The following is a 22,948-nucleotide window of genomic DNA, read 5'->3' as shown; positions in this document are numbered from 1 at the left end:
ACTACTACTACTACTACTACTACTACTACTACCACTACTACTACCACCACTACTACTACTACTACTACTACTACTACTACTACTACTACTACTACTACTACTACTACTAATAATAAAGATAATAATAAAAAAGATGATGATGATAATAATAATAATAATAATAATAATAATAATAATAATAATAATAATAATAATAATAATAATAATAATAATAATAATAATAATAATAATAACAAAATGGTAACAGGCATCAGAAATCGCCTGATAACGGCAAGGATATATCTCTTAAGATCCGCCTGTGCATTCAGACTCGTGCCACTCAGTACTATAGTAATATAAGCAATTCGTGCAAGGGAGTATATAAAATAGAGAACGATAAGAATCATGGTTCCATATTATCATTAATCGGTGGTATATAAATAAGAATACCTCAGTTTGACGTCCAGTGGTGCAAGGACACTACCACCTTCACTGCTCCCGCTCCCCAGAGAAAGACTAACATTCTAACCAGTGTGCGTTGGTAGTCACTTGACGGTGTCTGCAGGCAAGGAAATCACTGAAAATGGTAACAACACCCTTCAGCTTAGGCCACCAGACGGAGGCGACAACGGAGAGTTACGGAGCCACAGAAGCCTCCACCACGGGTTATGCCTCGGAGAGTTACGGAGCCACAGAAGCCTCCACCACGGGTTATGCCTCGGAGCATAAATTCCACGCCGCGGACTGGGCAGTGTTTTCGCTGTTGCTGGTGGGGTCAGTGGGCATAGGTGTGGTCAGCGCCGCCAGGAGCAGGAGAAAAACCACCACTCAAGAATTCCTCCTTGGAGGAAAGAATATGCCACCAGTAGCAGTCGCCATCTCCCTTTTGGGTGGTATAATTTCAGCCATCTCCATTCTAGGTAAGCAAGAATACCAACACGAATAACCACAAAGGCCGGTACGTATAGAGAGAGAGAGAGAGAGAGAGAGAGAGAGAGAGAGAGAGAGAGAGAGAGAGAGAGAGAGAGAGTCATTATCATATATCATGTCGCCGCATTTGAGACAATCCACATGGAAGACATGGTGTGAATCAGTTGATACCATTACCATCTGAAATATGTCCCATGGAGCGCTTCTGTTAACCAAGATCCCAATTGGATTGAAACTTTTCAGCCCTATCCTTGACACTTCGTATGGGTGATATGCAACATGTCTTTATTTATATTATTGTCGTGGAGTTAAAAAAAAACTTCCACTGTATTCCCTTCACCTCATAGGAGACCAAGAGATGTGGACCGAAGGGTCTGGGAACAGTTCTTTTATTTACTGTTCCCGTAAACTGCCTACCATTAATAAGGAAGATGATGGTTTGGTATGTTGTATAGTAGTCAAATCCACGTGTGTGTGTGTGTGTGTGTGTGTGTGTGTGTGTGTGTGTGTGTGTGTGTGTGTGTGTGTGTGTGTGTGTGTGTGTGTGTGTGTGTGTGTGTGTGTGTGTGTGTGTGTGTGTGTAGCCTCGGAGTCCCCTTCTGGGGAGGGGACCATAAATGACTCCAGGTCGAACTGCTCTCTCGTTATCGACCATAAATATCTTGACACCCCCTAAACTTTTTCTTCTTTAACTGCTGCAATATTCGCGGCCTTAGATCTAATTTTTGGTCAGCAGAACACCACCTCTCCTCTGCTAAACGTCATCTTCTTTTCCTCACCGAAACACTGGTGTCTGAAGTAACTGACAGTAGCCATTTCTTGTTCCCTCATATTTTTTCTATCCTCATTTTCGTTCCTAAGCTGAAGTTGTGTCTATGTGCGCAACAACTTGATTTCTTCACGTTCCACGCTCTTGAATCTTCTAAGTTTTCCACTATCTGGCTTCGACTCATAAATCAACCTCTAACTAAATTCGTCTGTGCTGTCTATCTCTCCCCTAACTCTTCTAACTATAGTATAATATTCTTTGACTATTTAACTTCTAAAGTGGAGCACATTCTGTCTCTCTATCTTTTGGCGGAGATCTCCATTTTTGGAGATTTTAATGTTCACCACAAACATTGGCTTTCCTCTCCCTTCACTGACCATCCTGGTGAAGTAGCCTTCCACTTTATTATCCTCCATGATCTAGAGTCCAAAAGCAAATGGTGCAACATCCTACTCATATTCCTCACCGTCTTGGAGATACACCCAACGTTCTTGACTTGGCGGAGGTACCTGTGGCGTTTGACCTCTGCCAATTGGGATTCTGAGAAGGTATTATGCTGATTTTCCCTGAAAAGATTACTGTTTCCGTATCAAAGACAGAGATGATAGTGCCTGCTTGTACACGTACATTCCTCATTCTTTTTCTCAACCTAAACCTTCTAAACCTTGGTTTAACATAGCCTGTTCTTTTGCAATACATGATAGAGAGGTTACCCCAAAAAAGGTACTTGCCAAACACTCTTTCAAACTCCAACTCCCTCGAGACTTCTGGCATCAGACCAAAATCATCTCCGATAACTTTACTTCTTCATCTCTTCTCCTTTACTTCGTCCTGATGGCACCACTGCCATCATATCTGTCTCTACAGCTGAAATCTTCCCTCAGACCTTTGTTAATAACTCTACCTTTGATTTTGAGTTTGTCTCTCCCTCGCCTCCACCCTCTCACTATTTCATACCTTCATTTAAGATTCTTCATAATGATGCTTTCCATGCAAACGCTAGCCTGATGGGTCCTCCTATTAAAAAAAAAAAAAAAAAAAAAAAAAAAATATATATATATATATATATATATATATATATATATATATATATATATATATATATATATATAGAGAGAGAGAGAGAGAGAGAGAGAGAGAGAGAGGAGGAAGTAGACACCTACTGAAACGATAATCCACTCCCAGCGAGATCTGATAACACTAGTTCAGAGGTGCTGTGAACTCTCCATTGAAGATAGTTGTGATCTCACTGAACGTTTCCCTTTGTGTCTCAAAACTAAAGGGAGCAGTCACAACCTGCCCTCTAAAGACAACTGTCCTTCACACAAAACTACATGCACTTATCACACATACACGCTTCACTTAAAATTCAAAATAAAAAAAAATGACGACTCCATATCCAGCCTCGGAGTCCCCTTCTGGGGAGGGGACCATAAATTTCTCCAGGTTGGACTGTTCTCTTGGAGGCGACCCAAAATATCTTGACACCTCCCTCGACTTTTCTTCGTTAACTTCTGCAACATTCGCGGTCTAAGATCAAATTTTCAATCTGTAGAACACCACCTTTCCTCTACTAAACCTCATCTTATTTTCCTCACCGTAACACAGCTGTCTGAGACAACTGACAGTAGCCCCTTCTCTGTTCCTTTCTACTTTCTCTATCCTCATTTTCGTTCCAAAGCTGGATGTTGCGTCTATGTACGCTACGACTGAACTTCCTCTTGTGCCCATACTCTGGAATCTTATGAGATTTCCACCATCTGGCTTAGACTCAATAGTCACTCGCTAACTAAATCTATCTGTGCTGTCTATCTCTCCCCTAACTCCTCTGACTATAGTAAATTCTTTGACTATTTGACTTCCAAAGTGGAGCACATTCTGTCCCTCTACCCTTTCGTAGAGATCTCCATTCTTGGAGATTTCAATGTTCACCACCAGCTTTGGCTTTCCTCTCCCTTCACTGACCATCCTGGTGAACTAGCCTTCAACTTTGCTATCCTCCATGACCTAGAGCAACTGGTGCAACACCCTACTCGTATTCCTGACCGTCTTGGAGACACACCCAACATTCTTGATCTTTTCCTTACCTCTAATCCTTCTGCTTATGCTGTTACCCTATCTTCTCCGTTGGGCTCCTCCGATCACAATCTCATTTCTGTATCTTGTCCTATTTCTCCAATTCCTCCTCAAGATCCCCAAAGTGCAGGTGCCTCTGGTGTTTTACCTCTGCCAATTAAAGGGATCTGCGCAGGTATTATGCTGATTTTCCCTGGAATGATTAATTATTGTTTTCGTGTCAGAGACCCATCTCTACTGAACGCAAAACAGAGGTGATAGTGTTTGCCATGGAACCGTACATTCCTCACTCTTTTTTCTCAACCTAAACCTTCTAAACCTTGGTGTAACACAGACTGTTTTCGTGCTATACATGATAGAGAGAGGTTGCCCACAAAAGGTACCTTAGCCTTCCATCTCCTAAATCTCATGCACTTTATATATATATATCTACCAATAATCATACCTTCATAAATAGAAAATATCAAAATCTTTCAAACACTAACTCCCCTCGAGACTTCTGGTATCTGGCCAAAAACATCTCTAACAACTTTTCTTCTTCACCTTTACTTCCATTATTTCATCCTGATGGCACCACTGCTATCTCATGTGTCTCTATAGCTGAACTCTTCTCTCAAACCTTTGCAGATAACTCCACCTTAGATGATTCTAAGGTTATTCCTCCTCTCCTCCTCCCTCTGACTATTTCATGCCTTTAATCAAGGTTCTTCGTAATGATGTTTTCGATGCCCTCGCTGGCCTAAACCCTTGAAAGGCTTATGGACCTGATGGGGTCCCTCCTATTGTTCTCAAAACTGTGCTTCCGTGCTTGCACCTTGCTTGGCCAAACTCTTTCAACTTTGTCTATCGACTTCTACCTTTCCTTCTTGCTGGAAGTTTGCCTACATTTAGCCTGTACCGTAAAAAAACGTTGACCGTTCTAATCCCTCAAACTACCGTCCTATAGCTTTAATCTCTTGCTTGTCTAAAGTTTTTAATCTATCCTCAATAGGAAAATTCTTAAACATCTATCACTTCAAAATCTTCTATCTGATCATCAGTATGGCTTCCGTCAAGGTCGCTCTACTGGTGATCTTCTAGCATTCCTTACTGAGTCTTGATCATCCTCTTTTAGAGATTTCGGTGAAACTTTTGCTTTCGCGTTATACTTTAGAGGAGGTAGTAGACACCTACCGAAACGATAACTTACTCCCAGCGAGTTCTAATAGCACTTGTTCAGGGGATACTCTGAACCTTCCATTAAAGCTAGTTGTGATCTCGCTGAAAGTTTCCCTTTGTGTTTCACAACTCAAGGGGGCAGTCACAGTTTGCCCTCTAAAGACAACTCTCCTTCTTCACACAAAACTATATGCATTTACCACACATACACCCGTCACTTAAAGATCAATATTCAAATGAAAAATGGGTACTCCAATTTACCATGCCTCGGAGTCCCCTTCTGGCGAGGGGACCAAAAAAGTCACCAGGTCGGACGTCCCTCTCAGTGACAGCCACAAATTCCTTGACACCTCCCTCAACTTTTTCTACATTAACTTCTGCAACATTCGCGGCCTCAGATCTAATTTTCAATCTCTGGAACACCACCTCTCTTTCTTTCCAGAAACGTAACAAGTGTTTGAATAGAAATGGTGATTTTATTGTGGGTTTTCTTCATACTCTCTCTCTCTCTCTCTCTCTCTCTCTCTCTCTATATATATATATATATATATATATATATATATATATATATATATATATATATATATATATATATATATATACAGATATAGATATAGATACAGATAGATAGATAGATAATTAGATAGATAGATAGATAGATAGATAGATAGATAGATAATTAGATAGATAGATAGATATATGGATAGATTATGACGACCATTTTTATTTATTTATTCTTTGTCATTTTTCTTTTTTGTCTTTGTTCTACCAACATTTTCATTGATATCTGCCATTTTTCGTAAAATCGTAAATAGTATCATATTGTTTTAATTCATTTTAACACTTTCACACAAAGCAGACCAGCGCAGTGAATCCTCGTTTGTAGAAAAAAAGAAAACATCTTTTTCTACAACCGAGGATGTAACAAAACTGCTTCAGAAAGCTTCAACTTCAACGTCTCCTGCACTGCCGTGATGTTCCCTTAACTGCGCTGCTCTGCTATCCATTGTGTAAATATGTTAGAACGAATTAACACAAAAACATACTATTTACGATTTAACCAAACAAGGTACAAGCCAATGAAAATGTTGGAAGAACGAAGAGAAAAAAAAAAATAAATAAAAAAAAATAAATAAATAAATAAAAAAAAGGAAGGTCATCCAGACTTATGTATGGTGAGAATAATGATACATGCTTACCCAACGATTGTTAATTTAGAGCAGCGTTTCCCAACCTTTTCCGACCATAGCACCCCCCGTTGTTATGTCTAAGCAGTCCCGCACCCCTAACTAATATCTTGTTATTAGAAGGGAAAAAAAAAGGTGAAGTGTGTGCATCACTTCCCAGCACCCTCTATGATTGATTTCAACATCCCCAGGGGTGCTAGAACCCCAGGTTGGGAAACGCTAATTTAGGGGAACCGTAGGAACGGGCATGACTTCAAGGCGGCGTCAACTTGATATGGGTATGGTCACGCATCATCACAACCGAGTTATAATTCATTCTATTGATAATGGCAATGAGCCAAAAGATACGAGACACATTAACAATTGATCAATGGTAGGGTATTTCTTAGTGCACTCAATACTCATACCTTTCCTATTTCCTCCCCCTCCCGCATCGGGATGGAGACACGTAGCTCTGTCCGTCCTGGTTTAGTGGGCGTACGTGTTGCAGACACCAGTCTTTATTCTTTGTATTGTTTAATTACATCAATATACGACAGCAATTGTTACCCCAGTGTTTCCCTGCCACGTCTATCCAGTAACAAGATACAATTTCTAGTACAATACCGTACACTTTACATAGCAACCTTACAAAAGTTAGTTATTCCGAACAGCTTTCAAAAATGAATGAAAAGCAGGTCAGATCTAAGTCAAAACAATTGATAACATTTATTCATTCTGTGTATGAATCTTTTTATAGTTCACAGTATTGCAGTTGTTGTTTCATCTTCTTCCACACATAAGAGTGTGGGTGGCAGCCACTCACTCTTACTTTATGTTCACAGGTAACCCAACCGAGATCTATTTGCACGGCACGCAGATCACCATCTCCCTGTTGGGCGCCATACCGGCTACAGTCATCATTAACAAGATCCTAATTCCAGTTTTCTATAACCTCAATCTGGTTTCTCTTAATGAGGTGAGAATACTGATATAAATCAGCGCACCATTGCAATTATTCATACTTTCTGTAACTGTAAACGTGTTAAAGGAATTGGGGAACATCAGGGAGGTTTGAAAACATAGAACGATCATAATGTACTTCAGTTTATATTCAACATACTTAAAGTTTATTCTTATTCCTAAAATTACAAACTATATGCAAAAACTATTTTATGATATTACAAACTCTTGCATTACAATGCACGTAACACGTAGTAATTATAAAAGCTGCTGCTATATCAATAAAGCAGTATGTGTTGACTTTCTGTACTTCACAGTACATTGAGCTGCGTTACAAGAGCGTCGTCTTACGAAAGTTGGCCACCCTGGTGACTCTGCTGACGTTTTCTGTATACGTGGGATTGTGCCTGTACGCTCCCTCGCTGGCCCTCTCCACTGTCACCAGCCTCTCCACTTTGAACTCCATGATTATCATGGGCGCCATCGTCACCTTCTACATCACCATCGTGAGTGTCAAGCATGCTGGGGACAGGAAACTAGAAATTGCTTCCATCTCTTCTTTGGATAGAAATTCTAGGTCATTCGGAAAGATATCAAGATGTACATATAATATATCAAGATCATATGCTTGACTAAACCATAGACTACATCATTTTGTTGCCATAAAAATGATCAATGATCGCTGATCACTGATGTGCCCCATTATAACATTGACAATTTCAGATTTCAGCTAAAATGCTTTTCACCTGAGTTAATCTGACAATACTATTTATAAAGCGCAGGAAATATCGAAATCAACTAGACAGTGTGTTAGTTTTCTCTGTATACATGAGACAGTAACAGATATCAATAAGTTACACCTTCGGATATTCAGTTTCAATTTGCCTTTGTTCTTCGTGTCACAGTGTTTCGTCTTGCACAAAGCTTGAGTCTGTTCCTTCTGAATTATCTTACACTTCATCATTTCATCGCTGCCAATTGACACATATTACCACTCTTCAGGGCGGAGTCAAGGCGGTGGTGTACACTGACGTGCTCCAGACGTTGCTCATGTTCGGGGGCGTGTTCGCGGTGGTGGTGATGTGCTGCATTGACTTAGGAGGCGTCAGGGAGGTGTGGACGATAGCGGAGCGTGGCGGAAGACTTGAGTTTTTCAAGTAAGTGGCAAGGCACTGGAGACTTTGGTAGGGGGCACTACCCGTGTTACATCATTCATTAATATTTCCTGAATGTGAAATGTCAAAAGATTATATAAACATTGTTAACAACTGTTATAACAAAAAAAAAGTCGCAAGTCCACACACACACACACACACACACACACACACACACACACACACACACACACACACACAGTTAATCAGTTAGTTTATTAACCACAACAACAATGTTGAACATATGATACATATGAGAAATTAGTCCATTATATAAAAATCTTCATAAAAATTATAAATAGTTAAAATCTGTTAATAACATTTAAAAGAAAGAGCTCAAGCAAGTTAATTCAAAACTTTTGATGAATAAACACATTTGGGAAACATCGTTAATGAAATAAAAGCACACATCTTAACTACCACAGAACAAGATAATTATTTAAAGAACATCTAAGTGACAACTACAACAACCATGTCTATCAAACCAATTTAGCCCATAAAAAAAAAAAAAAAAAAAAAATCGAACTGAAAAATGTATCCAAAACATAATCCCTTAAAGAGCTGACATGAAAAATACTCAATAAGAAATAATAAAAGTGTTAACGTCCAACAAACTGAATATTAGAGATATAATGTAAGAATTTTTACATTACGTATTGGCAATTATTCCTACACACAGAGTTCTCCCAAGATTAAATAAAAATTTATCTTGGGTCCTGTGCCTCGAGAAGGGGAGAGAGAAATCCTCTCTCGAGGGTTCGTCATACAACCCTTGATCTCTCCGTAACAAGGGTCACTAGCAGCGCTGATTTACCAGTGTTGTACCATAACAGAGCCATCATCTTCCCCGCATCTGATCTGATCAGTTGAGCGGAACAGATGATAAATAGCAGTAAAACTCCTCGAGGTCACATTCTGCTGATGTACACACACATCCTGTCAACTCAGCCCTACCGCGATTGTAGCCGCAACGATGGGTCGTTTCTAGATAAAGGTGATCTGTTGTAATGATCTTAAGACAATCTCTATCAGTGATTTATTGAAAAAGTAAGTAGGAAGAGATCATAAGAAACGTGCGAACAATTTCTCATAACATAACATACACAATATTATAAAACAACAAAAACAACAATAAAATTATAACAATGAAAATACTGAGAGCAGCAGTAGCAGCAGCAGCAGCAGTAACATCAACAACAACAACAACAGCAACATTGGCAATAACAATAATGGTGATGATGATGATGATGATGATGATGATGATGATGATAATAATAATAATAATAATAATAATAATAATAATAATAATAATAATAATAATATAATATCTATAATAATATCAATAACAATAAAAATAACAATAATAAAAAATAATAATAATAATAATAATAATAATAACAGCAGCAGTAACAACAACAACAATAACAATACTAACACTATCAACACATATTCACTACTGTCTCCTTGAATATCAATATTGTTCTTTAACTAGATTTTCTAATTTATTAGTTTTGGTATTAATTTATTGCAATGAAAGACAAGAAGCGCAAAAGATGTGCGTGTAACGAGTAAGCAATGCTCCTACCCACCACCTCCTCTCCTCCTCAGCATGGACCCCAGCCCTTACGTCCGCCACACCTTCTGGTCCACCTTCACCTTGGGATTTTTCCTCATTATAAACGGAATCGGTCTGAATCAGACAACCTTCCAACGTTTTGCTTCCGTGAGAACACTGGAAATTTCAAAAAGGTGAGTTCTTCATGTCATGTGTAACATTATAATTCTGCCGTGGTACAGTGCCATGCGTGGTTTGGTGTCCGAGGGGTCTTCAACCTGTTCCTAAAAAGGGTGACCGTTCTAACTCCTCAAACTACCGTCCTATAGCTTTAATCTCCTGCTTGTCTAAAGTTTTTTAATCTATCCTGAATAGGAAGATTCTCAAACATCTGTCACTTAACAGTCTTCTGTCTGATCGCCAGTATGGCTTCCGTCATCCTCTTTTAGAGATTTCGGTGAAACTTTTGCTGTAGCGTTAGAGATATCAAAAGCTTTTGATAGAGTCTGGCACAAAGCTTTGATTTCAAAACTGCCCTCCTACGTCTTCTATCCTTCTCTCTGCAACTTTATCTCATGTTTCCTTTCCGACCGCTCTATTGATGCTGTGGTAGACGGCCACTGTTCTTCTCCTAAATCTATTAAAAGTGGTGTTCCTCAGGGCTCTGTCCTGTCACTCACTCTCTTTCTATTATTCATTAATGACCTTCTTAACCAAACTTCTTGCTCTATCCACTCCTACGCTGATGTACCACCCTACATCTTTCCACGTCCTTTCAGAGACGACCAACCCTTCAGGAAGTCAACAGATCACGCAGGGACGCCACGGAACGCCTGACTTCCGATCTTTCTAAGATTTCCGATTGGGGCAGAGAAAATCTAGTAGTTTTCAATGCCTCAAAACTCAATTCCTCCATCTATCAACTCGACACAACCTTCCAGACAACTATCCCTCTTCTTCAATGACACTCAACTGTCTCCCTCTTCCACAATGAATATCCTCGGTCTGTCCTTTGCTCATAATCTTAACTGGAAACTTCACATCTCATCTCTTGCTAAAACAGCTTCTATAAAGTTAGGTGTTCTGAGGCGTCTCCGCCAGATTTTCTCGCCTCTCCAACTGCTTACTCAGTATAAGGGCCTTATCCGCCCCTGTATGGAGTACTCTTCGCATGTTTGGGGGGTTCCAGTCACACAGTTTTACTAGATAGGGTGGAATCAAAACCTCTTTGTCTCATCAACTCCCCTCCTCTGAGTGATTGTCTTCAGCCTATTTCTCACCGACGGAATGTTGCATCTCTTTCGATCTTTTATAGCTATTTTCATGTTAACTGTTCTACTGATCTTGCTAACTGCATGCCTCCCCTCCTCCTGCACAAGGCTTTCTTCTTCCTCTCATCCTTATTCTGTCCAACTCTTTAACGTAAGAGTTAACCAGTACTCTCAATCATTCATCCCTGTCACCGGTAAACTCTTGAACTCCCTCCCTGCATCTGTATTTCCGATTTCCTACGACTTTTCTTTTAAGAGGGAGGTATCAAGGCATTTCCTCCTCCAAATTGGCTGACGCTTTTACACTTTTTAGAAAGCCAACACTCAAGTGGGCCTTTTCTTTTTAATCTTTCTTTTTTTTTTGCCCTTGGCTGGCCCTCTTCCCTACGTGAAAAAAAAAAAAAAAATTAATAAGAAGAAAAAAAAAAAAAATAAGCGCACGGGTTCGAAATATGTCAATGGTCCGAGTGTAGGTTGGGTTTCCTCACTCGGGGCAGCGGTTTCCTAGCGGGTTAGCTTTGAGATAGAAGTTACCCCAAAAAAGTATCCCCTTTAGCCCATAAATTCCCGTGAAAAGCCCACATGGTATATATATATATATATATATATATATATATATATATATATATATATATATATATATATATATATATATATATATATATATATATAAAACAAATAAACATATACGTATGTAAAGTACTGGAGCCAAATGTTCAAAGGATCGTAGGTTTCCGCCGCTAGATCATAAAAGCCTTCTCATAGCCAACATTTTTCACCTTGGACCAGGATCACCATTAAGGTGTATTTTCAAAACACCACAAGGATGCTCGTGGCTCACGATCATGCGACCGTTAGCCTCAGTCCGTTCCATCCCACTGTCCAGGAAGGGGACGCAGCTGACTGCCGTTTGGCCAGTAAGAAAAAGTGTATCATTAGCATTTGAGAGTGATAGCAAATGAAAATTCCCTGTGAAATGAGAAAAAAAAAATCACAGTTTTTACTCACCACAGGATGCATGCAGTGATGCGATCTGATGTGCGTACTGAAAAAAAAAAAAGAAGTTCACATTAGATATAGATAATGTGAATAATTACATGATTAAAGGAACACTAAGTGAAAAATATTTACTTCCTTTCCAAAATATTTCCTAAGAAATGCAGTGAATTTTCTTTATCCTCACATTGCGGGAAGTTCTAGGTAGAAAAAACTCATTTGTTTCATGACAAAATCTGCACATGTTCATTCTTGTGATGTAACGCGAATATATATATATATATATATATATATATATATATATATATATATATATATATATATATATATATATATATATATAGATAGATATATATATATGAAGCAATTTAAAAAAAAGGAGGAGGAGGAGGAGGAATACAAAGCAAGTCCAAACAGCAACAGACCATGAAGTCCTTACTAGACTGTTTGGGTAACTATTCTACTCTAAATAAAGGAGGAGGAGGAGGAGGAGGAGGAGGAGGAGGAGGAGGAGGAGGAAGAAAAGGAAAAGGAAAAGATTTATATGAACATCTCCCTTTGGTCAGATTGTCTTGGTTCTTCCTGTTTGGACTGTGGTGTCTCTGGTGCCTCTTCTTCTTCTCCGGCCTGGTCGCCTACGCCGTCTACAATACGTGCGACCCTTACACCTCAGAGAAGATCAGCAAACCAGATCAGATCATTCCCTTCCTGGTAACCGACAAACTAGGACACATTCCCGGAATGGCAGGTCTCTTCGTGGCGTCTGTGTACGGCGGGGTGCTCAGGTAAGAAGGAGAGAGGCTGTGTTCAGTGTGGTGTTCAGATAATGGCTGAGACAAGGTATCAAAAGCACATGCCAAAATAAAATATGACTGTGCATCATCATCCCATGTGTGTACTTATAGTGTTTGAGATTTGTCAGCGTGTCACTTTTAATTGGCTCGCAATTATTTCTGAGTATACATATATAGAGATGATGGAAAAATCACCAAAAATGAACGTATATTGTATATCAAATCGTCAGTACCAACCCAGAGTGTAGTAAACATATGCATAGGTGTGTTGATAGTGTACCCATAGGAAGTTCATGTTAGTCTTTGTAAACAGAAAGGTAGGAAGGGAGATCGTGTTGTAACTTTGTACATGGTCCTTATGTACATTTCCTGTCCCTTTTATAACCAAGCATTTTGAAATATAGTTATGATCGTTCTTTATTGGATTATGAAAATCACAAATTCTTTAGAATGCTCAAGTGATGCATCAAGATATCCATCACCTAATTTTACTATATGCTAATTTCTTAGTTACCTCTTACATCTGAATTGGCAATTTCTTATCTCAAATTTTATAATCTTCGAAGTATTCTTGCATTCTCCTTCTGCGGAAGTGATTCCTCTTCCTCTCTCCCTCAGCACACTTTCCTCCACGGGAAACTCTGCGGCCTGCCTCATATGGGAGGACTTTCTCAAACCTTTTCCCTACTTTTCGAACCTCAGTGAGTCCTCAGCCACCCGCGTGATCAAGATCTTATGTGAGTATCAATAACCGGTCTTTTTTTCCAAACAAATTGAACCGAGCATGGAGATGAGTCATCGATATGAGACACAAATTTCAGTCAAATATATGCTGTGTAGCATGACCTTACTGTTGTTTGTTTTGCAGCTTCTTTCACCGGCGTAATGGCAGTGGGTCTAGGGATGGTCATGGGCAAGCTGGGAAATATATTTCACGTTGTGCTGAGCATAACCAGTGCCATCGCCGGGCCCCTCTCCGGCGTGTTTTTGGCTGGTATCCTGTTTCCTTGGGTTGAAAAAAAGGTGGGTTTCCCGGAATTTCATCATAAATGTGCTATCCAATAGATTAATTACCAAAAGAAAGCACATGATTATTCATTGAATTTAAAGAATCCTTTTTAGTCATACGTTCAAATAATGTTTCCTCTGATTTTGTTCAAATAATTTCTAAGTCATACTTCATGTATTAGAATTCTAAAACTATATATTAACGTTACTTGTGAAAGACAACAGGGTAGTCCTTCATAATATTCAAATAATTTTCTTTAGCGTAAGTTCCAAATTGACCGCAACGAATACTGACACAATAGTCCAGATGACTTTTGGAGGATGGTACGCCTTCCTGTCTCCTCACACTATTTTAATTCTGACTGCAAGTTGTTTCCAAAAAAATAATAATATCTTATGTTGGGAACATGAAAAACATTTCGCACTGCTATCCCATTATTATGAAAACCGCCTTATTGACTTCATTGTGTAGAGTGTATAATGGTTGATGGACTGCAATCTTCGTCACATCAGCATCGTTTAGTATATCAATCACAAATTCCACAGCAACTGGCAACTTGACACAGCAAGGTAACCAACCTTGCACCACACCACACGAGTTATACCAGAAAACATCGTGTGCCTCATGCGACATGTCATATTGCATCGTGCCGTAAAGGAGCGAAAAAAAGGGTGTACGACTCACCGCAATGTGCCTCATACTCTCTAAACACAACGAGATTCTAACATATTGTATGATTTTCATACTTAATCAACACACTATACTGCTTAATCATAACGTGTCCCATAACACATTATATCCTTTTTGTGTAACATATCCAAGTATTACAATGTCACTAAATAAAGTTCACTTTGAAACACATTATTATTATTTTCTTATTTATTTATACCATGTGGGCTTTTCAAGGGAATTTATGGGCTAAAGGGGATATTTTTTCAAGTACCTCCTATCTAAACGCCCAACCACTAGGAAAACATTGCCCCTAGTGAGGAAGCCCAACCTACACTCGGACCGTAGACAGGATTCGAATAAGAGCGCTTGGATACAGTTCGGACCCCAAAGCACTCATAAGAACATAAGAACATAAGAAAAGAGGGAAGCTACAAGAGGCCGCCAGGCCTATACTAGGCAGTCCTAGTGTGCTTAAGCTATCTTCCCCATCCATGAACTTATCTTTTAAAGCTCTCTATTGACTCAGCCCTGACTACATGACCGCTGAGACCGTTCCACTCATCAACCACTCTGTTTGAAAACCAATTTCTTCCCATTTCTTTCCTAAAACTAAATTTTTCAAGTTTAAACCCATTATTTCTGGTTCTGTCCACGCTACTGATCCTAAGAACTACATGGTTCCACTGTACCACGGCGGCTGCAATTTGTTACCTAAATAAGATCTATCACTGTACAAAGTATTATAAGCTCAATCCATACACACATGTTAAGATACAAGCCATGAATAACTCTTCTTTACAATACAGGGTGCGCTTATTGGCTTTCTGGTGTCCTTCTTCTACAATATGTGGATGGTGATTGGGAAGTTTATAAGAGGCAGTGGACACCTAGAAAAGTTGCCGCTTTCCATGGCCACTTGTGAGGGTTCCTTCAACACCACCCTGGAGGATCTCGTCCACACCACCATGGGCTCCTCTTCTCTATACTCCACCACAGTCCCTACCACGCTCGGCATGGAAGAGTATGTAATGACTGGTTACATTCACTATGTTTATGATATCTGCTGAGTGAGATTATGGTGGCTGTTTTCGGAAAGATTAAATAAGTTCTTACCAGGAAGTAAACTTACCAAAATTGCACAACTTACCAAACAACTATCCCCTCTTCTTCACTGACACTCAACTGTCTTCCTCTTCTTCAACGAACACCCCCCGGTCTATTCTTTAGTTATAATCTACACTGGAAACTTCATATCATATATCTACCTAAAACAGTTTCTATGAAATTTAGGCGTTCTGAGTCATCTTCGCTAGTTTTTCTCATCCCACTCTGTATAGGAGCCTTATCTGTCGATGTATGAAGTATGTTTTTCACACGTATGCATGGCCTCCACTTACATATAGCTCTTTTACGTAGACAGGGTGTGTTATGATCCGAGCTGTTACAGGACGTTGCACGAATTATCTAGCTACTGGTTACAAACAGTCAAAGGGTTTTCTGCCTTTAATTAAGAAAAAAAAAATCTATACATAAGATGTTCGATACGGCGCCTTCTCCTTCTGTCGCCTTCTCTAATGCAATTCATTACAATTTCTCTTACAACCATAAAAGAATTACTATAATCTCATATATGATTGCAATAACGTAACTCGTCACAGAACATACATAATTGTCTCATGTGCAATAATTCAAACTTTCTCTCTTCATCTATCAATACCTGAACACTATGCTTTATTTATCAGTAAATCTCATATGCAGTAATTACAACATTCCCCCTTTCAACCAGTTACCCATATATAAAAATTACCTTTACTTGATACATGAATACAAGCAACCAACGTAACACACCACTAAATATATTATTACCTTACTCCGTTCATGAAAACGACAGGATAACACACCACCGAATATAATGACAAATCATGTTATTTCCAAGCAAGTAACTTCACTCAACGAATCTCTTTCTATTGGTATTCATACATAAGAACTACGTTAACTTCGAACACAAACACACACAAGTAAATATGTTATGTAACATATTCGTCAGTGCAACACCCATGCACACACGTACGTAGCTGTATACAAGATCCTTTACTCATAAATGAAAATGCAAGTATATAACGACGTCATTGTGAACCAAGTACATACACATAAAACACATACTACTAAGATAATACCTAAACCTCCTATCATGATTCCTTCCCTCCTCCATCCTAATTTTACCTTTAAAAGACTGCATTGCAACTTATAGCTCCACTTACTGTTTATATGAAGTACAAAACGTTCATGCCGCCCAGCTATGCAGCCGCGGTTGTCCTCTCTGCTTCCTCTCTCGTCTCTCTCTGCCCCTATGCCTCTATAATTTTCCTTCAGGAATTTTATGGAGGCGTGTCTTGACCTGCACAACACGCCCTCAAATGTACCGTTCACCAATCAAGTACAAGCTCACTTGAACCCCATTTGTGTGGTATCAACAACATCTAAGAACGAGAACAACATCACAGGATGTTTACCTGACCTGGGCTGGCCTGGGTCATTAACTGTTTCCTTTTGACCCTCCTGTCCTTCCAATGTCTTTTGTGGCTGGGTACGACAACACACTGCGTACTGGCAAACTATCATACATCCATATTTTCTTTATTTCTTGTTTCTTCATATTTCAAATTATGATGTGGGCATCCGACAGGTGGAATCAAAAGTTCATTGTCTTACCAACTCCTCTCCTGTAACTAACTGTCTTCAGCCTCTTTCCCATCGCTGTAAAAGTCTCAGCGAAATCTAAGATGTGTGACTTGCAGATTTCAGCATAATTCTATTCTTATTACTTTTTTATATATTAGTTTTTCATGAAAGTATACTTCCATTGAAATTGGCAGATGCTATCTCGTGTGTGCGTGTAAAAACATCTTGTATTAATGTATAATAATAATGCTGTGGGAACCAAACAACTATGCATTTATGTTATTCAAATTTTATTTTTTCTTCCAGGGAAGCGAACGCTAAAGGCATTTACGACACGTCCTATTGCTACAACGGCCTCATTGGCGTGTCTTTCACCATGCTGGGCGCGGGAATCGTGTCTCTGCTGATAGGTGAGCAGTGTTACACAAAAATCGAGCTTCTCCGTGACCTAAGTTATCTAATTAAACATATTCCACTAATTATCAGCCCAGCATAAATAACACCACAAACGTGAGTGTTTCCTTGACTGACGCAAACCATTATCTCCGCATCACTGTTCCAGGCCCCAACCACCCCAAGGACGTAGAGGGCGGGGTGCTCAACCCGACTTGCGAGCGACTATACAAGAATATATGGTTCTGGTACCACAAAAGAAGATTCTTCCGTAATCGAGAGATCAATGAGACGCAGGACCACAGCTTAGAAATGCGAATGATGCCCCAGCATGAATCTAAACTTCTCTCCCCTCAATAGCCAATACTCAGCAACATCTCTTCGAGAATCTGCCTCGAATCACAGCAGAACCAAGCGTAGGTTCGAATCCCACCACCTACAACCTTAAACACTTTGCCATTTGTCGAGTGGTTTAAAGTTACCTACATGTCACCATGATACCCAGGTTCTAGGTGGCTACACCCAGATGAGCTTCTGGATGATATGGGCCTAATATGGGTACCACTATAAATAAAATTGCCTGCGCCACTAATGGGCGGAAGCTTGAACAGCGCTTCTCATACACTCTTCAAGTGTGCCTACAGGCGCTATAGGCCTTAACGTAAAAAAAACAAGAATACGAGTCGACAAGATTTGTACTCTTACGTTAAGCCTGATAGGAGGATGCAAGTTTCTCCACCTTCTTAATAATTCAAGAAGCCATCTTCTTTTGTTAACGATATACAAAGAAAGGACTTTACCTTACCGAAAGTGCCATGCCAATGCAGACGTTGGTGACCATACATAGCCACACCAGTCTATCTCTTGTCATTTGTAATATGCATGCAGTTCTTCTTCCATTTCCTATTCCATTAATGTAATTCTCTCTTTGTCTGCCTTCTGCTCTGCTACCTAGGATTCTTTCCGTTAAACTTAAGTCTTCTATCTTTCCTAATCTTATCAAATGTTACTTAAATCTAATCTGATTTACTTAAATCTTTACAATTAGTTATTTTTCACTAGCCATTCTTCTCAGCATTTCTTCATTTCCTTTCCTTTTTTTATGTAGGAGAGAGGGCCAGCCAAGGACAACAGAATATAAAAAAAAGGCCCATTTGAATGCTGGTTCTCAAGAAGATAAGTAAAGCATTAGTCAAATTTAGAGAGCAATTTGATATTCTTCCTGTCCAAGATATTTTCAAGAGCTTTGCCAATACCACATTTAAAATGCCTCCATTCTCTGCTCCATAAGTTTATTTAAAGCCCACGCTTCTCATCCATATAACAACACTGACCTACTCTTCGTCTTGTATTTATGGATATGACTGTTGGTAATTACGTTTCTCGTCTTCTGAAATGCGTCTTCTGCTTCTCATATCCTTCTTTTGATTTCCTCTAGACATCTTCTATCTTCTGTTATGTATCTTCCCAGGTAGTAAAATCTTCTCACTTGTTTTATAATTTTGTTGTTCAATCTTACATTGCACCTCGGAACCCGTAACTTCTTACTAATCATCATCACTTCAGTATTATCAACGTTGATTGTTAAACCTTTTGCTTTACTCGCCAACTTTACTGTTGTTATAGTATCCTACAATTTCTCTTGTGAATCTGCAATCATCTCACTGTATATAGAGAACAGATCTGGAGATAAAACACCCCTGTCGTACTCCTCTCTTTTATAACCATCCTGCCACTCTGTTCTACTCTTACAGCCGCTTTCTGGTTCCAGTAAAGTTTGCACATCATTTTTAAATATTTTCCATCCACTTATATTTCCTTTAATATGTCGATTAAATCATCCTGTTTTACTCTATCAAAAGTTTTCTTATAGTCTATGAAACATTAAAACATCTCATTCACTTAACATCTTTAGTATAAACATTGCATTTCCCATTGCTTTCTTCCTTTCAATAAGCCATATTGTTCTTCCGCTATCTCTCTTTTTTATCTTGCATCTTGTTCTTTCTAGCACCATCCTCAAGATTACCTTTAAATCTTGACTCATTATGCTTATAGTTCTATGCTTATTGCACTCAAAAGTTGCAGGTTTCTTTGGTATAGTTAGAAAAATAGATATCCACATATTCCCATTAACTTCCCCACATTTTTATATTTCATTAACAATACATATCTTTTCAATACTAAATCTATTGCCACACCATCTTCACCCACTGCTTTCATCCTTCTCATTACCTTCTCCACTTTATATGTATTATCCAGGACCAGTCATTTCTACTCCAAGCTCCAACTGCTCTGGTCTCTCATCCCAGACCAATTTTTTAATATAATCTTTCCATCGGTTGAAAACTTCTTGCTTTTCCATTGTCATCTCGTCATTCTTCTTCATTACTACTTCCCCCGTGCGTAGCCTTCTTTTTCCATTAAGTTCCTTCACTCTTTCATGCATCATCTTCTATCTCAACACATTCTTAATATATCCATCGCTTCTTTGCCGCAGAACATTTCCTCTTTTCTTTTCTAGCTATTTCCTTATATCTTAATGCATTCCTGTGCTTGAACTTCCTTCTCTCTTTCATTAAATCTAGAATATCATCCGTTATACATTTCTGCCTTGCTCCCTTCCTTGGTATTATTTCTTTTGCTCTTTTCCACATGTTTCTTTTTTCTAACAATGCCATTCCTTTTCCAAGCTATCCATGTCGCCATCATCTACAAGTCTTTCGTATCTATCCTTTACTATTACACTATAATGTCTTCTTGTGTATTCTTTCCTCAGTTCTTTTTTTAATTCATTATCAGTATTCTATTTCGTTTCTTTATGTTCTTGAATCTCATTCTGACCACTGCCATCACTGGATTATTTTCACTGTCACCGTCAGCGCCGGGATATGTTTTAGAATATAAAATCACATTTCTGAATCTCTTATTTATAGATATGTAATCTATTTGGCTTCTGTAATTATCCTCATGGTTCTTCCACTTATACAGTCTTCTTGGATGTTGCCAGAACCAAGTGTTTGCAATCATCTGATCAGTTTCTTAGCCCCATTTGATCCGTAGATTGCCTCTTTCGCTTCTATCCCCAAGTGCAAAGGACCAACTGTATCGTCCTCTCTTCCTCTCCACCTTAGCATTTAAATCTCCTATCATCATTATCATTTAATGATTCATACAATTTTGTTGATTTGCCGTGTTTAGGTTGACATAGAACTGGATTGTTTTTTCATCATTGCTTTCGGTGGTGGGTGCATATACTTGTAAAATATTTATATCAATTGGTTTTCCCTTCAATTCTATCAACAGAACACGATTTAATATTGCCCCCCAAAAAACAATCAAACTTCCCGTGATCATTTTGTCTAGCACTGTTCCCAAACCTCTTTCAGCAGTGTGTCCGCTTGATTGTATAAAATGTCCGGCATCTGTGTCCAATTTGTTCACTTCAGGCCATCTTACTTCTGATTGCTAATACGTATATCTATTTTCATCCTTTTCATCTATCTTTTCAGATTTTCTATTTTTTTTCGCTTGATAAAGAATTTTTACGTTCCATGTCGCACACTTGAATGCTTAGTTTCTTCGAACAGTCTGGAGCCATCTGTCCATCATGGCCACCCATACCGGACGAGACAGCTGCCTCTTGGCCACAGCTCCCATTCATGTCGTTTTCTGTATCTCTTCTTGTGTGACTTTCCATGGCTTTTCTTGGATTATACACGGTGAAGGCTTCACTTCTTTTCCGTGGTTTGGTTCACGGCTCCTTATTAGTTATTCAGAGTACTCCAAGAGGAAAGCATTTCTTCTTGGGCTCCCCGATCCCCCACTCTAGAGACGCGCCTGTTAAGAGTTTACATATATCCGCAGTCAAATACTTTTTGGGCTAGCTGTCGTTGCCAAGACTGAACCCAAGTAAAGTTGGAAAAGTGTACATAATATACTAAATAATAAGGCCAGTGACCGAATTCAAATCTTGTCAGAATAAAGCCATTTTTCTCAAGCTAACCTTGATGGCCAAAGAATATTGATATCCTTTGCATCGACTCAATCTTCAACGGTGATTGAATTAGAATTGTTGGAAACAGGCAACAGCATCTTTAAGTCTTCACTCATGAAAATCATGCCACATCACCACGAACAGAGGCCGACAACTCATGAAAAGAATGGAGCGACCATCTAAATACTGAGCACAAAAGACTTTATTTACGGGCCTTTAGTCCAAGAACATTTGAACAACGTCTTTAATTGTAGGTCATTTCATATTTCGAGTATACATAGTATGCTGACGAATTATCGATTGTAAGGAATATGTTTAAATATTATTAAATGTGATAATTGTTCACATTCAGATTATCTATCTTTACTACTATATCGCAGCTCATCCCTAAATGTCATCATAGAGAAATTCATGTAAGTCTGATTTTATATTTCATGAAGAACACAACTCACTCTGGCTCCTTTACTGTAAAAGTAAACAACATTTTTATAAAAAATTTCAGTAAAACTTTCTTACGTACCTGTTTCCTATCTGTTCATGCTCCTGTCCAGATTCTCTCTTGTATGTACAGGTTGTGTAAATTACAATAACTTATCTGTCCCTTTCCAGGAATGCAAACTGAGGATGTGTCTAAAGCCTGTAGGTACTACATGCTCCAACCTCAAGAAAAACTTTTTCTTAATTACTATATTACTTTCATAAAAAAAAAAAACATATAAAATGTGTCCAGAAATATCATTTTCCTAACCACGGATTTCATCCGAAGATTCGACTTCCTCGTTCCAGCACGCCGTTTTTTTGTCGAAGAAAAATTCCAAATAATGGTTCTCCTATGCCAAAGAGGCAGAAGTGGAAAAAAAAAATTCGTTAATTTCTTGTATTCCGAAATGGAGGCTAATCTAGTTATCATATTACTGTAAGGTAAAAAGTGGCTTCGTTGTGTGAAGTGTTTAATTCCCGTTGGGCTGGATGTTTAGTGATTAAATTTTGGAGAAAAGGTAGTCATCAGCATATTAGTGGATAGGCCAAGCAGAGGTAAGAGTAACAGATGTTTTACTGTCTTATTATTATTCTTCCGAGAAAACTACCAGTGACGTCCTTAAGCGCATGATTCCACTGAAGGCATAATGCAGCCAGCAGCGTCCTATTACAAAAGCAACAAAAATTTATTTTTAGATTGATTTCTGAATACGTGAGTTCTCTTTGCGCTCTTGAAAACTTCTCAAGACGTATCACACACACACACACACACACACACACACACACACACACACACACACACACACACACACACACACACACACACACACACACACACACACACACACACACAAACACACACCAATATATTCATTCACTATACTCATAAATATTAAGACACTCA

General features: G+C 38.8%; 1 protein-coding gene across 3 annotated transcripts; it reads left to right on the top strand.

The window, feature by feature from the left end:
• Nucleotides 1-316: 316 nt before the first annotated feature.
• On the top strand, nt 317-22,308 carry LOC123518245 (sodium-coupled monocarboxylate transporter 1-like). Of its 3 annotated transcripts, none has more exons than XM_045278969.1 (12): nt 317-644; nt 690-899; nt 6,924-7,057; nt 7,359-7,547; nt 8,044-8,198; nt 9,804-9,944; nt 12,584-12,802; nt 13,430-13,548; nt 13,680-13,834; nt 15,299-15,513; nt 17,481-17,584; nt 17,737-22,083. In XM_045278969.1, exons 1-12 carry the CDS (start codon nt 563-565, stop codon nt 17,925-17,927), a joined length of 1,914 nt encoding a protein of 637 aa, XP_045134904.1. In that variant the 5' UTR covers nt 317-562; the 3' UTR covers nt 17,928-22,083. The 3 variants fall into 3 exon arrangements, 2 of the variants coding, with proteins under 2 accessions (XP_045134904.1, XP_045134903.1); XR_006678729.1 differs by adding an exon at nt 22,174-22,308 and having other exon boundaries at nt 318-899; nt 17,737-17,983; XM_045278968.1 differs by having other exon boundaries at nt 318-899.
• Nucleotides 22,309-22,948: the final 640 nt, after the last annotated feature.

The sequence above is a fragment of the Portunus trituberculatus genome, chromosome 43 (assembly GCF_017591435.1).
Source record: "Portunus trituberculatus isolate SZX2019 chromosome 43, ASM1759143v1, whole genome shotgun sequence".
NCBI lineage: Eukaryota > Metazoa > Arthropoda > Malacostraca > Decapoda > Portunidae > Portunus > Portunus trituberculatus.
Note: the sequence above shows the minus strand (reverse complement) of the source record. Positions and strands in the feature narration are given on the sequence as shown.